Source organism: Haliaeetus albicilla, chromosome 7 (assembly GCF_947461875.1).
Source record: "Haliaeetus albicilla chromosome 7, bHalAlb1.1, whole genome shotgun sequence".
Lineage (NCBI taxonomy): Eukaryota > Metazoa > Chordata > Aves > Accipitriformes > Accipitridae > Haliaeetus > Haliaeetus albicilla.
Genome location: NC_091489.1, coordinates 36,669,220 through 36,690,166, shown reverse-complemented (window position 1 = coordinate 36,690,166; position 20,947 = coordinate 36,669,220). Strand labels below are relative to the sequence as shown.

The following is a 20,947-nucleotide window of genomic DNA, read 5'->3' as shown; positions in this document are numbered from 1 at the left end:
GTAAGGTTTTTAAGTGGTCTAAAGGAGACAGTTTGCAGAAGCAGAGCTATTCTGCTAGAAGCACTACAGAATTATCAATTCCGAAGAACATTAGCAATACTGTATTATCTTTGCTGCCATCAATGCAAAGTAGAAATGAAAAAAAGGATTTTTCTCTCTGCTGCTACTGCAATATGGGAGGCATTAACGCCTCGAAACTAGGAGGCAGACTTAACCTTAGATGCTCCGGTTCACTGAAATAAAGACAAGACGATGTCGGCTGTACATTATTTAGCATCAAAAACCTGATGCATCTAATAAGAGAAGCAAGGGAGAATACCCTCTGAATTTTAAAAATGTGCTTTAATTCATACAGTAAACAAAATCACAAATCAAAGACCCGCAGCTGTGAGAAAAATACTTGAGAGAACAACATATTTAAAAGTAACCTGAAGCAACCACTAAACTAATGCAATTTAAACAAGTATTTAGAAAGAACAAGAAATCTCCCTGCTAACTATTAGAAAAATAGGTAAAGGGATCTTTTGAAGCAAACCTCTTCATGTATGCTCCCACCCCTAATATCAGTGTATTTTTTGTTTTGATTAGCACACGTAATACTTGCTGCTCAATGGTCATGGACTATTTGGTTGTGCTTCTGTATATCAGAATTGTTATAGATAATGCTTGTCTCGGAGATAAATCCTACCAATTTACTGCTTCATACTTCCCAACTAATTTATTTTTCCTCAAACATCTCTTTTCATGTTTTGAACCTCTGAGCTGTGATCCATCTGTCTGTGACAGAGATGTTTATTCTTAGTCCAAGATGGAATTTTGGACTTCTGTTTCTTAGTTACCATTTTCCTTCACCCAAGACCTATATATTTGGATGTATGATATTGACAACCTAAAATTTCAAGTGGAACAACTTAAAAAATTGAAGCACCTTAAACAGTTCTAGGAGTCCTCTGAAGTGTGTTGATGCTGAGCCACATCTCAACAGTAGCTGCAACATAAAGTGTGAGGACTACATATACAGGCTTTTCTACACTGAGCTGCTTCCATTTTTTTTTTTCCCAGTCCTTTGTTGCTTCAGATTAGAGTTGTTATATCCCCATGGCTAATTCCAAGACAATTCCTTCTTCGCAATCTTTTTTTTTTTTTAGTTCCCCTGGGTCTGAGGTCAGCTAGAGTTTTGTAGTCTACTAACTCCCAGAAACCTTTGTAGCTCTTCTCTGTCCCTCTGGGTTTTGCCTTTCCATTTTATTTCAGGCTTTCACCATTGATATAGCTTTCTGTATAATGCTAAGCCTTGTATTTCCCTCTGCTCCTCATTCCTCTCCTCTAGCTATTGCATTTTAGCTGATAGTGATCACTAATGGCTTAGGCTCCGGCTTGTGCTGTAGTTACAGTCTTTCTCAGAAGTCCTGCCTCAACAGCCACGCTCCACTGGATATTTGGGGGTGATACTTCCTGACAGCGTAACACCACTGGGGATTGCATTACCCAGGCATGCAGAAAAGAGAAAGTGCCTGTCTAGCCTAATAAAATAAACACGAGTAGAAAAATACAAGCCAGAAGTAGAGCTAGGGCTGCACACTATTTGGCTTTCATCTGTTCAAATTGCTTTTCTCTTTCATCGTGAAGAAGATTTTTACGTTAAAAAAAAATTTTCAAATCGTGTATGCACAAGCTTAGGGAGATTGAATCTCAGAGCTGACCGATAAGTTTAAGGTCAGAGTCAAGTAGGTTTAATCCAAGAAAACAAAATCACATGAACCAATCTTATTACTCCTTCAACCCAGTTTACAGTAAATAGTGTTATTAGGGCCCTGAAACTTGGTTAGCCCTCCCTAATCACCTGTAGCTCCTTCCCTGAAGCCCCTACTAAATCCCTCTCTGAACTCATCTTACAATCCTTTCAGAGGCAATTGGCTTAAAACAAACAAGTGGAAGCCCAGTGTGCCACCTCACTGCTATTCTGCCTTCTCTTCAGGAAACCAGAATGACTAAATCCTTCCACAAGATGTCAAGCTTAGAAAGTTATTTTATTTTTAACTCTTGGTATAGATGCAGTGCACAATATTCTCCATGCCTTCATATGCAGTGCTGATTTCTGCAGTGCACCCACTTAGGTTTACATAAACATTACACTTGTCATTCTGCATGGGGGGAGCAATTCTGTCATGGAGAGAGCTTAAATCCACCTGTGATCAGGTAAGTGACTCCAGTGACACATTAAGGGCTGTTTTCTTCAGATGCTGGCTGTAAATTTAAAAACCCAAACCCTCACATACCCCTTAGAGTATGCTTATATTTTCTTTAAAATGTGTTTGTGGGAAGAAATGGACAGGAAAATTTGAACTTGTGGCCTTGTCTATACTGAGGAAATTTACCAGGGAAGTTTCTTTTCTGCAGGTGAGCTGTTAATGAAATTGATGATTCGCTTTTTCTCTTGAAGTTAAACTTATTGTTCCCTCCTTTTCAGGTAAGTTATTTCTCAGGACTAAATGAGGGTTCTGAAGGAAGTATTGACTACAGTTGTCTGGTCACAAGAGGAGTAGCCTCCAAAAGGGTAATGCAAACTGGGGGCGGGTGTGTGTCGTGGTTCATGCCACAGTTAAATGTCTGATAAGGAATTGGAAGTTGAGCTGGCTGTAGAAACATTGCCCTGGAGGTAATTTTCCTCCTTTTTGACACATTTCTGCTTGAGCTGAAACAGTAGCAAGGTGTCTTTTGATGTAAACTGGAATTACATAAGAAATACTCTGTATAGTTTGCTTTTCCAAGGCTGTGAGCATCCACATACTATTTAAGAAGCATCGAATTAACTAGATGGTGATGCTGAGCAGAGTGCAGGAAGGTAACCTCACTGACTTTCTTACAAAGTAGTATTGCAGCTAACCAGCATGAGAAACTGAAAATGGTGAGGTCGAACAACTCAGCCTATCTAAGATCAAGAAATGTGTATTACCCTAGATTCCATCCCTAACTGCTGAAGGGGGAGAAACATAATCTATCAAGGCCATTTATCTCAATCAATATATGTTCCTTCACTCTCTACAGTTGCGGCATTCTGTATGAACAGTCCCCATTCAGCAAATGTTTCCTCACAGCTGAATAGGAAGCCTCTGCTTTGTGCTCCATACTGAGCTGATCTCTGGTTCTGTACTAATTGCTGATGTGTTTCAGGCTAGGGTCAGAAATGGGGTATGACCTAACTGTGCATACGAGTGAGAGGGAAGGCGAGGAGCAGGCACCCCCAGGGAGCAGGCTGGGCTGAAGCCTTTGTCAGCAGGGCCAGCGCGGGCATGGCCATGCTCTCCTGTTGTCCCTGAGGCTTAGTCCTGTTTGTGTCTTGCTGCCTCTGGCTTCCTGGATGGGGCCTCCTAGCAACAGTGCACTAACAGCCAGGCTGGGGGAGGCATAGACAGAGCACTCACTGTCTTTGGAGTGCTCATCCCTTGTCGCCTTCCGCTCGCAAACCTTCTCTGGGCCTTTCTGGTGCCACGTGCCATACCCTGGAGATCTGCATGCTTCACAAGAGGAGGGAGGGCACCTCCCCGCCTGCTCTAAGTGCTCTTGCCAGTGTAGGGTCCCAGCTTTAAGCCCTCAGGAGCAAAGTAGACTGCTGAGATGTCCCACCCGCCAGACCTGGGTCTAAAGTGAAGCAGTATAATGCCATTATGAGGTAGAGTTCTGCCTGAGCATTTCCCAGTTCAGGGCTCCACATCATTACTGGAGAGGTCGTTAGTTCTCAGAGAGGTGACTTGCAAAGCAGAGAGTAATTCAGGTACCTAACTGAGGGCTGGCGGATTCAGGAGCTTGGGATGGAAGATGTGTAGGGATGTGCAGGAGTAGGCTTGAGCCTTTAGGGTACGTGTTGTGTGCGCAAAGCAGTTCTGGGAAGTGATGTCTCCATAACTGATTATTTAGCCCTCTTGTGAACCAGGGAAAACTGTCCAGGCATTTGCGCTGCAATGCTTCTGGAACTTGAGCTTGGCTGGCTGTGTGTGGTACCACATGCTGGGCCACAGCCATAGCCTGACTTCACCTGGGTGTTCTGCTCCTTGGGCTGTGCATATTAGAACAGGTCTCCGAGAAGCTGTAACTGTGTCTTGGACAAGCATCAGAATATGGGCGAGTATCTGTCACAGTAGCTTTTCTTATGTGAACTGTGGAAGAATATATAGGTTCCAGGCATGAAACTGGGCACTGGTAGGTTAGGCAGTTTGTAAACAAACAAAAAAATGAACAGAAATAGAAGCAGAAGAGAAGGGGAAACAATTGTTCAGTAAACCTTACTGTTCAACTAGGAGCTGAGGCTGAATTTCAAGAACGTTGTTATGGGGTCTGTAACGGGAATATCTTTTTGTTTTGTTTTGTTTTCTCCATTGGATGCCCTCCATCAAACTAGCTATTTTGTACCTTTTTCCTTTTTTTTTTTTTTTATTTAGACACTCACACACTGGATAAACACTTTCAAAGAACTTTCAAAATCCAAAAGGTGGGGACATTATACAAATTAATCTTATGAAGCAAGGTGTTTCCTGGGAAAGCCTTCTAAAGGAATTTCTTTTTCATTAGCGAGTCCTTCATTACAGGATTAAAAGCTAAGCTCCTTTCTCCCTCATTTCTTCCACAAATTAGGTTTTCATAAAACCTTTTATGTGTTTTTCTAAGTACCACAGGTGTCACCTCTTCTGGCAGAAATATAAATGTTAATAATACTAATTACTTCATACTAATCAACTACATTTGGGAACTTTGGCTAGGAAAATCTTTCCTTGGAAAGTATAGGAAATACTCCTTTTTCAATTTTTCCCTATGATATACTAAGTGTAGTTGAAAATATTCAGGGCCATATAGTTGATTAATTTCATTGACTTCAAGCCAGTCTAGATCTTGCAGAATAACCCTGTTTTGGCCTTCTGAGGTCTTGCCTACCACTTCTAATACTGGTAGTTTGAGAGGGGATTTAACTTTGTAATGGAAACTTGGGCTTGTTAAATCCCCAAATCTGGCAAGTAGAGTCCACAGGTGAACCCGGATCCTCTGGAGATGCTCTTACGTCAAGACTTTCCAATGTGGGGCCAACAAAGGATCCTGAAGAGGGAGAATGCAGAGGGCTCAAAATTGGCATAAAGGCATTCATCTCTTCTGCCCTCTTTTGTGTTCATGTACAACTGTAGAATGAGACTGCTTCATAATAAAACTCTTTAGCAGACAGGCAAGGAGATGAGTATCAGGTTGAAAAGCAAAAACATCTGCTGGAAGATTAATGAGAAGATTATTGGCCAAGCTTTTTCCACTTCATTATCTCTGCCTTCCACAGAAGTCATCACTGCAATCCCAGTGATTTACTGTGGAACAGAAGGGAGTCAACAAAGTAGGACTGAATTGTCTAGCCTGTGAGCTGGACTTTAGGGTCCAATCACACATCTAGTAACTTCATGCAGGGAAAAGCTTCTGTTCCATGATCTCTGAAAGTGCGTGGCCACCATTACGGTAATGTTTTCTCTTGCCACAGACCTCTGTGGAGACTTCTGCGCGTGTCCAGAATTTATGAGGGGAAAGGCAGAACAATGGACAACAAGTAACTGTAAACAAAAAGAAAGGTGAGCCTCTTATAGGACCTTTTCTTTACCTGTGAAGGTAATACAGGTAATGCCTGTATTACATCCAGGTTGTTATATAATAATAAACCTAATACAATTCCAAATTTTCTGCTTTGCCTCATCCATTCTCCAGTTAAACTGTAAATGAACAAAAAAATGAAAAAGCTGAAAATACTCCCAGGAATAAGGTCACAAGACTCTGAATACTCATTTTTATCTAATCAGGTGGATTTGTGCAAGGTGTATAGAAGTTGGAATACATAAGGTTTAGCAACCTGAGAAATACAGATGATGTAGAAATTGTTGATGAATGCTGAGCATTTAGGATCCAAGGGCTTACCCTCAGCAGTGACAAAACATGCACAAGAAAAAAAGGTTTGTGCCACAAGTGGGAGTGTAGAATTCCTCATACAAAAATGTCTGAATTCCAGTTAAAGAGGTGGTTTGTCTTGTAGTCCATATCTAAAAAAAATGCTAGTGTCTAATGTTCTTACAAGTTTCTCACTTAATGAGATGATTTCACCCAGTGACAAGATTTCATTATTATTTAATTTAGGACTCTAGAACAAATGGAAAAAAAGAGTAACAGTTAACCTAGACTTGCTAACAATTTTGTTAATATATCTGATTTTCTAGACAGGAAAAACATGGTAGTGCAAATCAACATTGATTTACAAGCAACTGATGCAGTAATTCCTGGGTAACATAAGAACATACAAGTAAAACTAAAAAAGATAGGCCCTGGTTCAAAAAATGGAAAGTGGGTAAAGAGCTGATGAACAGAGACGGAGTTGCATGGCAAGTAACAGGAAAGTTCATCAAACTCAGTTTTACTGAACTTATGCACATGCATGCACATGTGCATGTTCAATATTAACATTGGGAAGAAGTGAAAATGTGCCTATTTAAGAGACATAATTTGGAGAGAATGTCAGGATGATGAAAAGAAGAGCTGAATGGCCTGAAAGACTATAGTAATAGAAATACCCACTCCTATAGAGCACTATATGAGGTCTTCCCAGAGATAGAGAAGTGATGATAGTCTGACAGTTGAGAATGTACAAGACGTTCAAGAAATTGAACTGGAACAGGTTCAGTTGGGGTGAGTACAATAATCATAGGATGGGAGAGCCAAATTTGGGAGAGGAGAGAACCTGTCTTTTTTTAAAAACTGTTCAGAAAGAAACAAAAGTATTAGAGAATGTCATTGGTATTTCTGCTCATACTATAGGGGTAAGCACTCAGGGTCACAGCAGAAAGAACAACCAATTTCAGCTGGATAATACTTGGATAAGAATGACTGGACCTTTATTGGCCCAAGAAATTGATCACTCTGAAAATGAGGTGGCTTTTAACTTTCTGAGCAGTGAGGCTCTGGCATGACAAGAGTGGGAGTAATGGGCAAAACCTGAATTATTATTAAGATAGAGTTAGTGAATACATGAAAGGGATCATATAGCAGAGTTGCGTGCAATAGCAATTTTTTGAATCATTGTTTGAATGATCAGGATGTCCTATCAACACTATGTTCCTGAGGCCCTAAAAGAGTATATGTATATGTAAGTATAAATAGGTACAAGCATGGCTAACTTAAAGTGCCTGATAAGCAACCCTGAACTGACACACATTGCTGTAGCTACATGTCAGAAAGTTGCTAAAGGAAATGTGATCTTTGCTGAGTCCAATAAAATCTGTTAAAAGATGTTTATTTGTAAATTGAGTCGGTATGTAAAACTAGACTGGAAACTTTTCAGAGAGCTGATCCCCTTCTTCCATCAAAGACAATGGAAGAAATTACTTCTTTGAGAGCTAGATGAGATTTTTAGGTGAAATACTGGCTTTCCACCATGTATTTGCATACTGGGTGACATAGGGCCCAGTTTATATGACAATCCTCCAGGCACAGCAATAAGACTAACAATTACTTTGTTTCAGTATGAACGTGTGCTGTTGGAAACTTAACAACATGAATTTTTATTGGCTCTTCATCAGCTGAATATTCTGAGATGAGAAACTGACATGTTGGTCTGTGAAGTTGATTTCTTGTCTATGACTTCAACTTACAGCATACATAAGACCTTTCTTATCAGAAAAAAGTGTTTGGTTTTTATGGAGAGCATTTCTTTTTTTTTTAACATTAACTATATATTTCAGTATCGGTTCTATTCTGTTTATCACTAATAAAAATACAGTTCACTATTTCCTTGAAATGACTGAACTAGCTGGGTGAATGTTTTGTAATAGAGAACCATTTCCTTTTGTAACTTAAGTACTTAATTGCTTCTAATTGGTTTCTATTGAAAAGGAGGGTCAGATCAAAATGATAGACTACAGAGCAGAGGATGGAAAAGACAATGGTCACTGCATATTATTAATGTGTAAATAGTATGATCAGAGATGTCATTATGGGGCAGTGCAAAGAAAAAGGAGTAGGAGACTAAGAGTATCTGGGAAGAGTAATTTCTGACTTCATGAGGGATTCTGGGAAAGATTACTAAGATAAGTTGAAAGAAACCGCAGAATCAGAGAAACGATATTTGATGAGGCAGTAGAGACCTCAGCTGATGAGTGTCCAAAGCAGCTGATAAGGATGGTCAAAACCTTTGAAATTATCTGTTAGCAAGTCATTATCACTTGAGAGAGCTGGTACTGTGGCCAGATCAAAAAAAAACCCACAGAATTAAATCAGGACTAAACCACTGAACAGTGTTTAAAAATCTCAAAAATAGGCAATCCAGTCCAGGAATTTGGATCAGTTTTGAGCCTTCAGGATGAAACAGTAGATGTGAATGAGTCATATTCTTAATTTAGAAGAACCAAGACATTAACACTTTCACTGCAACTATTTGTACAACCTGACCTTCATTTTCCTGGTATGATTCAGGATTAACTGGAACAAAATTAGTGTGAATGAGAACAGAATCTAATTTTTGGCTTTTCCTGAGGCTTAAACCCAAATTATACCAGAATAACTGCATGAAACCTTGTTCTTGTTTCAGAGCAGTGAATAATGTAATCTAGGACCTACTGACTTCTTCACCAATACATTTTTTCATTTGCTTGGTGTAAACATAGTTAATTATTATCAATGAGTAGAGTACATGTATTGGTGTAAAAATTTCTTCCTTGTCTGCTTTTGTCTTTCAGCCCAAATACTTATGGAATATTTAATATTGGTGTGCCAGAACTGTGCACAAGAATTGTCAACAGAGACTTTATATCTCTCCCAAGTAAACACTGCTCATGTTCACCAGTGGCGCAATAATCCCGAACCACACTACACAAGATTAATTAGCTCCAGTGTAAGGTTGCTAAATGAGCCAATACACTATATGGGAGCAAAAGACACCAAGGCAGAACAGGTAGCAGCAATTTGTGCTACGTTTTTCAGTATTATAGTAGATATGTATGTGGCATGAAATAACCATGGTAAAAAAAAAAATTAAATGTCTGAATGAGACCATCAACCTTACAGCAACCCATAATTAAGATTTAAAATGAGTTTGGGACTTCATGTAGCCACAGAATTTATTTCCTCAGAAGGCTAGAATTAGCTGTCAGAATGGGCTTAGCAGTATCAGCAGGGTGGTGGTGTAGTGGATAGTGTTCTGAGGAGACACTTTACAAACACTGTAATAACAACAGCTTTGTGTTCAGCTGTATCCATGGAATTTTATCTTCTTCTGATTTTAAAGCATCATCATTGGTGGCCAGCTGAGGAGTCCCACATGTATCGTTATACTCCACCTAATTATAGAGCACCCAAAGAACTGATCTTCAGAAACCAGTCTGAGTTGATTTCGCCAGCTGCGTTCAGTCAGCAACAGCCTTCATGTGGAATAGGTGAGAACCCTCAAAGTTTTTCTCCAGTATTAGATAATGTTACCTGACTGGATTGCACTGTCTACACTGTCAAATAGTTGTTATCTGCCAGCAGATTTATAAATTGTATTTTTTGGTTTTGTCTATATTCAGAAATAGCAAATAATGTATTTTTTTCAAACTACACTTTATGGGGAGCACCTATCTGCAGATATGATTTTTGTCTCCTTATAACTGTATGTGTAAAGAGTTGCCCTACTAATATCACTCGAGGTGTTTCCTTCTGAATTTCTGGTGTCCTGAGTAAATGGCTATAAAGCTGAATGCCTCTGCTAGCAGAGTTCACCTTTTAAATAACTCTGTATTAGCAACAACTGTTCCTCTGGCATGTAAAAAACAACCCTTTTTGAGTTATCCCATGAGAAAATACTTCTATTTTAAAAATATGCCTCTGGAGGCTGTGAGATTGTAAGAACCTTCCTTCAGCTATTCTTAATGTATACATACCAGAAACTATTTTTGTGAGAGCTTGACTGAATTCTGCTGTCAGAGGACAGTTGTTTGCAGCATCTGCTTTAGCTGACTGAATGTCCTCCTACCTGAGTGCTTGCTTCTAGCTGCTGCACTGCACTTTGCAGCACAAACTAACACAAGGCTGTCTCACCAGGGCTCAAGGCAGGCAGCATACATTCTCTTGTCATTTTCCCAGCCATCTCTAAAGCAAATGAATGAGAGCAAGTCTAGACCAATTTTTAAAAAACTGCTCAGACAAGCTCTCTCCCTCTTGCTAATGTTTTGTCAGCATAATGACTGGCGTTTTATTCTCTGCAAGTAGGGCATTTGGGGATCTAAGTCTTCCGTAAAATCAGACTTCTGTGAAGGGGGGAGACTCATCTAAAAGCATATCTGTAACAGGTGAGCTGACTAGCTGGAAGATCAGTACTGGTTAAATGTGTCCCTTTATATGTACTTGGTAGCACTGTATTATCAGCAAGTCAGCTCAAACTGCTGCTGCTGCTGTGATTTTCATCACTTATTTTTATAAGAAGAATTTGCTGGAGAGCAGCTGCAATTCTGCGTTTCTTAACTCCATGCATATTTATGCTGAGGCAACTGGTTGACGAGCCAACATCCTCACTGACTATGCCAGGAGGATCACAAGAGACTGGCGCTGTCACCAAAGGATATCCCAAGAGAGCAGCGTGGCAAGCATGTAACAGCACTCTTGAAGACCAGAGTGTTATGGCTGAACTGCATTGTCTTCAACTAAAAAAACTTGTCATATGGTTTACTATTTTAGTGCCAGAGAACACATTGAAATGTTACAGATTATACTCTGTTTAAGAACCCAGTGTATTTTCTCAATTATCAGAGCCTGATACACTTGAAATATACTACTCTGATGCTCTGAGATGCTCTGTTTCTGTGGGCTAATAGGAAGCTTAGATTTTCAAGTCTGGAGAGAGGGGCTCCCTAGTTGGCAATTTCAGAGCAATTTAAGATGTGAAGGAAATAGAGCAGAGATTATGCAGTGCTAAGATCCTTCCCCAAAAAACTTGACAATTACAGTAATTAAAAGAGAGAGGAAGAAGGGGAGATGTTTCCTTGAACAGAGGGACGATTTCTTGTCTGACCTGGTTTAAGGAGGGGAGGGGCTGCTTGCTCAGGGCTCTTTCTCTTTAGTAATTGATGAAGCAATTTTATTCTGCAAGACACCACAAAGCCAGAAGCAAACGTGATGCTGGTCGGGCAGATTTTGGAGCTCCCAAGGTCTCTGGCAGCAAAAGGAGGGCAATGGCATTCAAAGAAAATTGTTTATTTTACATTACAGTTAGAACTAGCATGTGCTGGCTTTCTTTCTTCTAAGGTGGGAGGGGAAAGAGAATGGCAGTTGTTGGCTTTTTTCTGTGCTAGCGGAGGAGAACATAGAAAAAAATGTCATGATACAGATAGGCACAAATCTTCCAGCAAATCGGTACTCTTGACTCTTCAGGGGGTCTCTGTCCAAGTGTTAGCATATAGGAGTGAAAGTCAGATATAATAGTTAAATCATACGCATAGTTTTTGATATATACAGTATCACTTGGTGTTAAGAGATCAAATGGCAGTTGTTATAAACTAACTGCTACAAGTTCTTTTTAATTGTGTAGACCATTTTGCATTGAATCCATAGCCAAATGTGAGTGAGTTATGAAACAATGTTTTAAGATTTACTGTGTATAGCTAAGTTTGCATAGTGGAAAATAAAAAGCCACATTTGGAACCATGACAGCTTTTGCTAAACACTGAGGAAAAAGGTGAAAGAGACAATTAGGGAATTACTTTCAGTTTTCTCATTCTATCTGCAGCAAAGTTATAGCTGTTGCAGAGATGACTGCTGAAATTTAGAATGGCACTTGAGTGTTCTGGGTATGTCTACCTTTACCTGAAGGATGCTGAAGCCTGTGATACTCTTCTATGTGTCATTTTGCCTGACTTAGTGACCTAAACATGTGCTGAACAGAAATGATATGTACCCTTGTGGCAGAAATCTTTCAGGCTCTTCTAGGAAAGATCTTGGCTCTCTTGCCTCTTTGATGTTGGCCATGCGTCAAGGCAGATGGAAGTGGCCTGTAACAGAATGCTGCGATCATCCATCCATGTCCAAGGAAGGATAATACTCTGAAATGCAAGCCCTTCCCCTTGGCAATACCAGTTCACTGGTCCTAATATGACCCTGGTCATTGCTCCATGGCTTTGATCAGTGATTTTTGGCCTTGTGGGAGCCCTTAAATAGACTTTGTTTCTACCCCTGGAGACTGCAGCACTACCACTTTAGTACAGTCTGGAGCCCCAAAAGGGAGACTTGTGGAAAGCTTCCATGGAGGGACAGAGGAAGAATACTGGGGCGAACCTGTTTCACTGATTTCAGCCAAACTGGCAGAACAAGTATCATTCTATTAAGTTCCAAGTGGCTTATCCAAGCACTATTTCCCATTGAGAAAGTTAAGATAATGAGCTTTATTATGAAAGAATCAAAATGATCAACTGAAAGAAACAGCATTTACATGGTTAATGGTTGGATCCTGGTCTGTGCCATGTCTGTTGGTGTGAAGCAGCTTGAGCAGTCATGGTCTCTGGGCAGTGCAGGTTTGCTGTAGTAGTTCCCACGTAACTCCATTCCCCAACAGTTAGTGTGGGGGCATGGTAGGGCAAGGGGTTATGACTGATCCTGGTGATTTTCAGCTACTCTGACAACAGAGTGGGGCCACAGAAGACTGGTACAATCTACTCTAAATTGCTTCATGAGACCCGACTGCTGAGCAGTACCAGCACTGAGAGCGAGTAAAGGGCACCCTTGTGCTCTTTACTGCCTCAGCTACTGTTGAGCAATGCCTAACACAGCTGAACGTCTGGCCCTCCCAGACAGATACAATAACTAGTCTATGAGAATGCTCATACTAATTAAATCTTATCAAATCATTCTGTTCCATCACTCCACTTAATTAGCCATGGTCTTTGGTATTTCAGCAATGCTATACCATGCCAAAAAATGAAAGTATTCTTTCTGTGGTACACACCCAACAACTGCCTGTCTGCCAGCTAGAGTCAGATCAACAAATATTTCTCCTGCGCCAGAGCAGTATCTGCTGAAAAATGTAATTGCCCACTTCTGGTTTCTCAAACCAAAATGAGTTAGAGGCCATGGTCTTTTCATCTGGGTGGTCAGCTTTTATTATAGGAAAAGCAAGCTGGTTTCTCATCAGCTGTCTTGTGGGTTTTGTGTGACTCATCACAGTTTATGTTCACAACTATAACACAGTTCCTCAAGTTTTATTTGTTAATATGGCCTTTCTGTTTACAAAAGATAAAAGCAGAAAGACTGTAAAGGAAGACAAATTAACTACTAGTTAGCAGGCAGCAGCAGTGAGTCAGAGCTACTACCTAGATCCTTGTCTGCAGCAGGGGCCGTTGACTTCATGAATGTGTGTTAGGTTTGGATCTTACCTAATTTTATTTTGTATGATTGAAAACATCCAAACCCAGGCAGATCATCACACCCTGCTTTTAGCAAGAAAGGGCCTGATTTGGCAACCTGTGCTGTAGATGACTGGAATTTTTTTTTTCCTCCTTTCATTTGAGCAGCTCTTATAAGTGTGGATGAGAAGCTCTATGGCCTGCAGAATCCAGCCTGGAAGAGCTCATCAAGAAATGGCAGTGAGGGGATGCATTAGGAATGAATTCTCAAAACAGCATAAGGGTTAGTTCTCTGATACCCAGTGATGTTGAGACCCATTTTCACTGCCAGTGAGAAAGTAGCTACCAACCTACCTGTGACAAGAAATTGGTTTATTCAGTGGAAATAAAATCTATTTTAATAGCACCACCACAAATCTGTGCTATGCCATCTGAGGCATTTGTCAGATGTGACAAGGCACTCGGCCTATTTTTGTCATGCAGCAAATCCTTTTTCCTATTCTACTTGGGGCTAAGTCCCATCCTTAGATATGAGCTCACCCCTCTCTTTCACTTACATGGAAATGTTGGGTGTACGACTGAAGGTAGAATTTGGCTGTGATCTGAATAGATGACATCTGTAATCTTCTTGCAAATAGGGGACCCAAAGGACACAAACAGGTGCTGGTAAACATCTAGCCTGCACAGATGCACTTGTAAATCCTACGTGGCGCTTGTCTGCATCTTCAAGTGCCTAAATACATTTGAAAAATCTGCCTTTGAGAGACTTGTGTTTGTTCTTGCAGGAAGGTCATACAGAGGTGGGAATTGAGTGTATTTCTCTTGATTGCCCATATAGGACCTTAATCATCATAACAGTCTTCCTCTAGTCAAAAAGCCCCATTGATGGTTTCTGTCTGCTGTACATTACAGCTGGATGTGCTTCTGCCTACTTGTCCTCCATGTGAAAGCCTCTCTTTTTCTATAATCCATAAAAGAACTAATTTCAGAATTTACATTAACATGAAATAGTCCCATCACTGGTAGACTTCAAACAGTCATGTGACCCCCTGGCTTTATTGAAAGCAATGGAAAAATATACGTTTGCCTCCACTGAGCTACAATTTCCTTTTCAGTTTGTGGGCCTGTTCCTGGGATGCATAAGGCTTCTGCCCAGAGTAACTTCAAAAGTACCACCATTGCTAGTATTTACTGATTTGAAAAACAGACCTTTCCTGTCTTTTCACTTATACTGGCAGTTCTTTAGGAAGTTATTTGCCTTTGTTTCCCTTCACTATCCTTTGCTGTATGAGCCCAGAAAACTCTTTGCATTCTCAGCAGGAATTTGCCTTCCCGATCTCTCTACCTCCAGATCAGCCACACAGGTTCAACAAAAATACTTTTGATTTTTTTCCTTGTGTTGCAGGCTTTCTGCCATTGCAGCTTCATTGAGACAGATAGGCTGTTGCTTGTGTCAAAGCATGTAATCTATGGTCAAATATTCACTATTAAACCTTTCCCCTCACTTCTCTTACTGAGACTGCCAATGTGTGGAGATTTTCTGGAGTCCTGGGGGCAATTAGCAGCTGGCAGAGCCTTACTATGCAGGTATAATTTCGAGATTTAGCTGCTTTTGCATTAAGTTTGAGCAACATCAGTGCTGGTGTGTGAAACAACCTTGTACAGAGAATGAATTGAGCCCAGTCAGGACAGTGTGGCTCAGACAAGCTATCACTGTGCAGAGGCTCTTTTGCTTTCTGGGGTGTGTAAATATCTTTCTTACCCTTCACACAAGGCTCTAGGGATCTTCTATTGGATAATAAGTTTAAGTCCAAATAATGAACCATTTTGGATGATTGATGGGGGATGTTGTGCACACACCCAGAATATGTCATTTCCAATCAAAAGGAAAGCAATTGTTTCCATATGTTGGCACATTTGTGATCTTGGTGTTGAGCCAGTTGTCTGGCTGCGATCAGGCAGCAGCATCTAACAGTGATGGAAGATTATACCTTGGAAGTGGGGTGCTAACTTTAGGCTGTATTCCTTAAAAGGATATAAACTCTGAACACTTATCCAGGACGTAATTTATGGTTCCAGTATGTTTTGACTTTACATAGATGAAAAAATAGTCCTTTTGTGTATGCATATATGCATAAAAATTCCTTCCTGCTCAGCACCCCCCTCCCCCCAGAGGAATCCAATAAAACAATAGCTGGTGCTGTTTTATGTGCTAACTTAGCTGCATGGGCTGTTGCCTGCTGAGGCTTATAAGGATTCCCCCTCTTTTTAACCATGGTCCTTAGAGGTATTTTAACAGCTAAATCTAGTTTTGTTAAGTTGCTCAGCTGGAATACAAGCTCTTTGAACAGATTTTTAGAGATGCCCTGCACTTACCAGACCCATCTGTTTGGTTTTTTTTTCTTTTTTTGTGAAGTGTCAAACTAGTTGCATATTGGTGCACAAGTAGATTAATATAATTTTCAAACTCCAGCAACGAGATTCCGCCATGCCAAGACCCTAACTTCTGCTGCATTGAGCAGAGGTGTGTGTACCCCAGAGAAGTGATAAGTTAAAGACTGCTGGAAGAGGGTATTTTTAACATATGAAGAAACCACCAATTTAAAATATTCTGCAAATTCCCCAGCTATCTACAATTCCCTGAACCACTGACACTGAAGCGAAGCTGCCTGATTATGATCCAGCCAATGAAGGATCACTGCATCCTTCCTGAAGTGTCTGCACCAGCAATACAAAACCTGCAGTGGATGGTGTGTGTGTGACCCCATTTGAAAAACACACAGGCAGGTTAAGACACACAGACTTCTTTCTGTGTCACAGCCAGGCCAGTTCTTTTGGATAATCTCAGTGTAGAGTTCTAAAAAAATGCATTCTTTCACTCTCTAAATTGTAAGCAACTGTCAAGCTTTTAATTCTGCAGCCAAAAAACCTTTGCCATTCTGAGACACAGTGGGCAGAATCATTCAAACCACTGCAGCAATGCTAATTCCTCTAGCTGAGAATAATGAACATATCAAATCACTTTTCAACACACACATTAAATTTAGGGAAATTACTAGATTAGCATTTTCACTCTAGAAATGTTTGCAGTGATATTGTTGGAGTGTCTTGGGGATGTGTATTGATTACCCTTATGGTCCTCATCATGCAAGATTTGTATGTGTATGGAGTGAAATGTCAGAATGCTGAAAGGCAAGGATGCATGTTTCTTCCTAAGATGACTTGCAGTGTTGTGAAAGGAAAGCAGAGAGACAAATTTGTTTCTCTTCTTTTCAGTCATGTGCATGGGGGTTTTTTTAGTTATTTATTGGAAATATTAACTTATTAAGGCTCTCTACTGGAGTATTTACATAATATATTATGAATAGATTTTTGATGCCTAAAATTCCACTGAGAGAAATGAACTAATGTCTTTTTATAGAAGATTAATTTGCAAAACTAATGTGCTGAAATGTATTAAGATAATGTATTCAAAAGCTAACAAAACTTACTTTGTGGGTAATTTAGTAAGAAAATAGTTTTGATCTTCTCTGCAGGTATGCAGATACTGAGGAAAAAATCCTCACTACTTTTATGTGAACCATATGCACACTCAAAATTTCAACAATGACATTATTCACACGTGGTTTTGAGCAATTCATCTTCTACCTTGTCTCTAAAGAATGGCATTTTCCATGCAGAAAAAGTGGAGTCTGTGGAATTGATAGCAATGTTGTACACACAACTACTACCGTGGCTGATATGAATATATTTCTTACCTCTGTATTCCAGTATGAAAATTGGGAACTAGAATTTCTACCTAATTTTATTTTTCATTTATAAGGTCTTCCTCAATTGCATATATAGATTCAGTTATTAAACACTGTCATCAGGAATCAGATAGGCAATTTATAGTTCTACCAAAATAAGTACTTCCTTCTCTATGCGAAGAAGTGTTAATTCAAGGAGTGTTAATTCTAAGTGTGTATCATTCCTGCACTGAAAGTTGTAGCTAGCTCTAGGTATGTTCAAGTTTGTAGGGCTCCATGAACAGCTACAAATCTATATGTGTGTGCACTTTTGTAGGAACTTCAGTAGTTATGTTTGCACTTCCAAACTGTAAGTATTACTATTCCCCTTCTGTAGCTAGTGAAACTAAGGTGTGAGCTTTTACATATCATTGCCCAAGATTGCTTTAGAGTTGCTGAGTAGATGATGATGGGCCTAAAACTGCTAGCACTATACTTGAATGTAGATCTGCTCTATCTTCAGAATCATGTTAGTACTAATTAACCACTTCCAGCATATTAACAGTCTTCAGTATATTTCTCAGTACTATCCATATGCTAATCTAGCAAGCTGCTCTGTGTTAATTACAACCGCATTGAGGCGACCTATATGCGAAAAGAGCAGGAGATTGATTTCACTTAGTGGTCTGGCTAGGCATTCCCTCTTAGCCTGCTATGCCTGGCAGCCAAGCACTTAAGCACAAGCTGTCAGTTATGTTGACCTTGAGGAACTCATACTGTTGACCTCTGTTCCCCTATCTTCTCAGTGGCCTATCTTGTTTCCTCTGCTATTAATCTAACAACAGACTTTAGGTTATCACACTTAAAGACTTATGTACCTGATCTGGCCTTTGCTGCTATATGGGGCCCATGGACCACTATTTCTGTATGATAGTGCATGTTACCAAAATAAAAGTCCTTAAATTAGCCAGTTCAGTTACTAGGAGCAGTCTGGCTGCAGCAGCAGAGAGCTTGTTGTAGGCCAGTTACGATTCTTTTATGTGTTTTTTTGAGAAAATGTGCTCTTTTGGAGTTAATAATTGTCTAGTTACTTAATAATAGATACCTCTCAACGTATTAATGGAATATCATTATTGTCATATATTTTTCAAGAAGAATGGGATCTTTCAGCAGATACAGGTCTTGGTCCAGCAACAGCATAGCAATAAGTCAGCATCTGTTCATATTCTGCTAGTTGTATCATAGGGATGCCAACTATAAATTTACTCTATTCCAGCTCTGCTCCTGCATTGAGGGTGTATTTGAGGGGTTTGTATCCTAGTGACTCTAACAACTTAGCTGTGTTACAACTGTGCAAATGGAAGTGCAGTGGCCTACATTTCAACAGTGATGAGTGAGACAGCCTGACCCACTTGAAACGCTTTAAGCAGCCCTGCTTTTCAGAAAGCTTTGAGCACTTCTTCACCAGTGGATCTGGTCTTATGCCATGTCTCAAGCTGAAAATTCAAAATTGCTGGTCATTTTGGAGAATTTGATACAGAGTATTTAAACTGTGCTTGACATTTGTTTTTTTTTCCTCTTGTGTCTAGATGTGTCATGGTCCAGTGTAATGGATCAGTCTGTGTTTCACTAAATGTTAACAGTGAAAATTATTCATGTTCATTTAGAGGGTAACACTGTTGTGTTAATGGATGGAAAATTGCCGGGAAGACTGCTGATAAAGCTGTAGTGGCAACTGGTAGTGAATCATTGGTGGTGCAGTTTCTAAACTGTCCTGCAGAGGGGATGGGTAATGTGAAGAGGTAAAATGTCCTTGGGAAAACAAGAAGAAAGATACTGTAAGAAATATTCATGCACCTGCCAAGTGATCTGACAAGCCTTTTCTGTCCTGCATTTTAAAAATGATCACACTGAAATGCTTTTCCAAAATCTGCCAGTGTGGCCTTTGTCCTGACCCCAGTAAAAGCACTGCTCTGAAGCTACCTCACGAATGCTGCCCCTCAACAAAACCTTGCGTTGCTGTGCCATGTGCCAGCACAGCTGAGTATCCCACTCATTGTGCCCACTTCCCCTTGTGGTAAACATTGTGGTTTCACTTGACTGGCAAAGTAACTTCAGCAGTTCAAGAAAAGCAGCTATTGCTTATCTTTTGTGCAGCATATAGCGTGTTTGTGTGGGCTACCTCAGATCATGTGGTACAAGTGCTCTCTAACAATATTATGTTTTTCAGTTCTACTTGCAACTCCTAGAGCATCCAAAGGTCTTCCAGAGATTTTACAGGAACAAACCTCCTTTAGCCATCAGTACAACGCCAGAGACTCTGCTAATGAACTCATCCGAGGAAAGGTAAGACAATGTGCATCCTGTATGATTAATAGCATCCAGGAAGGCAGAGGAGTATGTTTATCCCAGAACTTCTGACTGTTTGTTTAATATGAAGATTTGTTGTCAGAAGATTTAGAATCGTTAGCAGTTAATATTAATGGTATGCTCTTTTGTCTTACTTGTACCATGTTGTATTTGTGTGTATTTGTAGCACCCAGACTTCCTGTAGTTTTGATAACAATAACTGAATCATAAATCACATGATTTGGATTTCTAAAAGGTCTGTTTATGCTGTGACTTCACTGAACCCAACTGTCTTCACATGTGAAAAAGCTGGAATGAGTAAGATGAGAACAAGGGCTAATGCATAAGGGTCTGTTTTGATACAGACCCTTAACTTTAGTGAGGCCTTGGCTCTTAGGAGTATGTATGGTTATGCATTTCTTAAAAATCAGTAACTTCATATAAATAGGGGACTGATCCACAGACTCTGGTAGACTTCAAGAAGATCCAAAATACAGGATTCTGTTGTGAAAAATATTTTGAGAAATGCAGGGTATGTTTGTTTCCACTTCTGTTTATTTAAAAAAAAAATCTTGTGTGACTGAGCAAAATCATTCGGGATGCAGTCATAAATCTCCTGGCCTACAAAAGCAGCAGTTCAGAATTGTATCCATAGCAACCCATGTAGCAAGAAATGAAATCTGATATGAATAGTCTTGTACAGAAGAACCGTATGCAAGTCACACACTCTCTGAGGCAGAGTGGTTGTGAACCAGAGAAAATAAGATGCATTTTCTTTTACTTGTTGCTTCTTTCCAAGTATTCCTGCCGTGCCCCATTTCATGAATAAAATAGCCTGACAAACCAGCTATTATTCCATTGCCTTCAGCTATTCGGACCTAGGCCAATGGACAGTAGAGAAGCTGAGAAACAAGCGTAAGCTTTGCCAGCACTTGAGCTAATAAATGAACTCAGCTCACAGCTGCATCTACGAGCTGCTTATGTTCCCCTGGTTAATGTCAACCTTGTTTCCCCTTCCAGCGACATGGAGCTTTTGTGTGTGCAGAGATAAAACCAGCAAGTGGTCGATAGTTCCTAAGGGAACAGAAGTATTCCTGAGTGCTAGAGGGTCATGTCCACTAGAACAGCCAAAAACAGAGAAAGGAAACTCAGTGAAAAGCCGAATGACCTCACCCAGTCTCTTCCTGCAGAATTCCTAGGAGACAGTAGGCTTTGAAAATCTCTTATCAAAACCAGACGTCAAAGAAATAGCCAAGGCATACCCCAGAATTCCTGTGAGAGGACACAAAAGTTCAGGCATTTCTCAGACAACTGAGATGGATGTTGGCTGCCCTGCTGGGGAGGAGCCCTTTACATCCTACAACGAAATGGTCTTTGGTAGATGAGGTGGGGGGGTTACCTACTGTACATAAAACATGCAGACACTGATACCACCATCAGCAACTGAAACAAAAAGAGCCTAGAGTCACTGTTAGGCCAATGCGTTTGCTT

The 20,947-nt window shown here is 40.2% G+C and overlaps 1 protein-coding gene across 1 annotated transcript; it reads left to right on the top strand.

Moving 5' to 3' along the window:
• Positions 1 to 5,361: 5,361 nt before the first annotated feature.
• On the top strand, positions 5,362 to 20,738 carry CIMIP6 (ciliary microtubule inner protein 6). The gene is given in 4 exon segments (XM_069787715.1): positions 5,362 to 9,443; positions 19,338 to 19,453; positions 20,477 to 20,516; positions 20,519 to 20,738. Coding segments are annotated over 4 exon segments (471 nt in total). The 5' UTR covers positions 5,362 to 9,265; the 3' UTR covers positions 20,656 to 20,738.
• Positions 20,739 to 20,947: the final 209 nt, after the last annotated feature.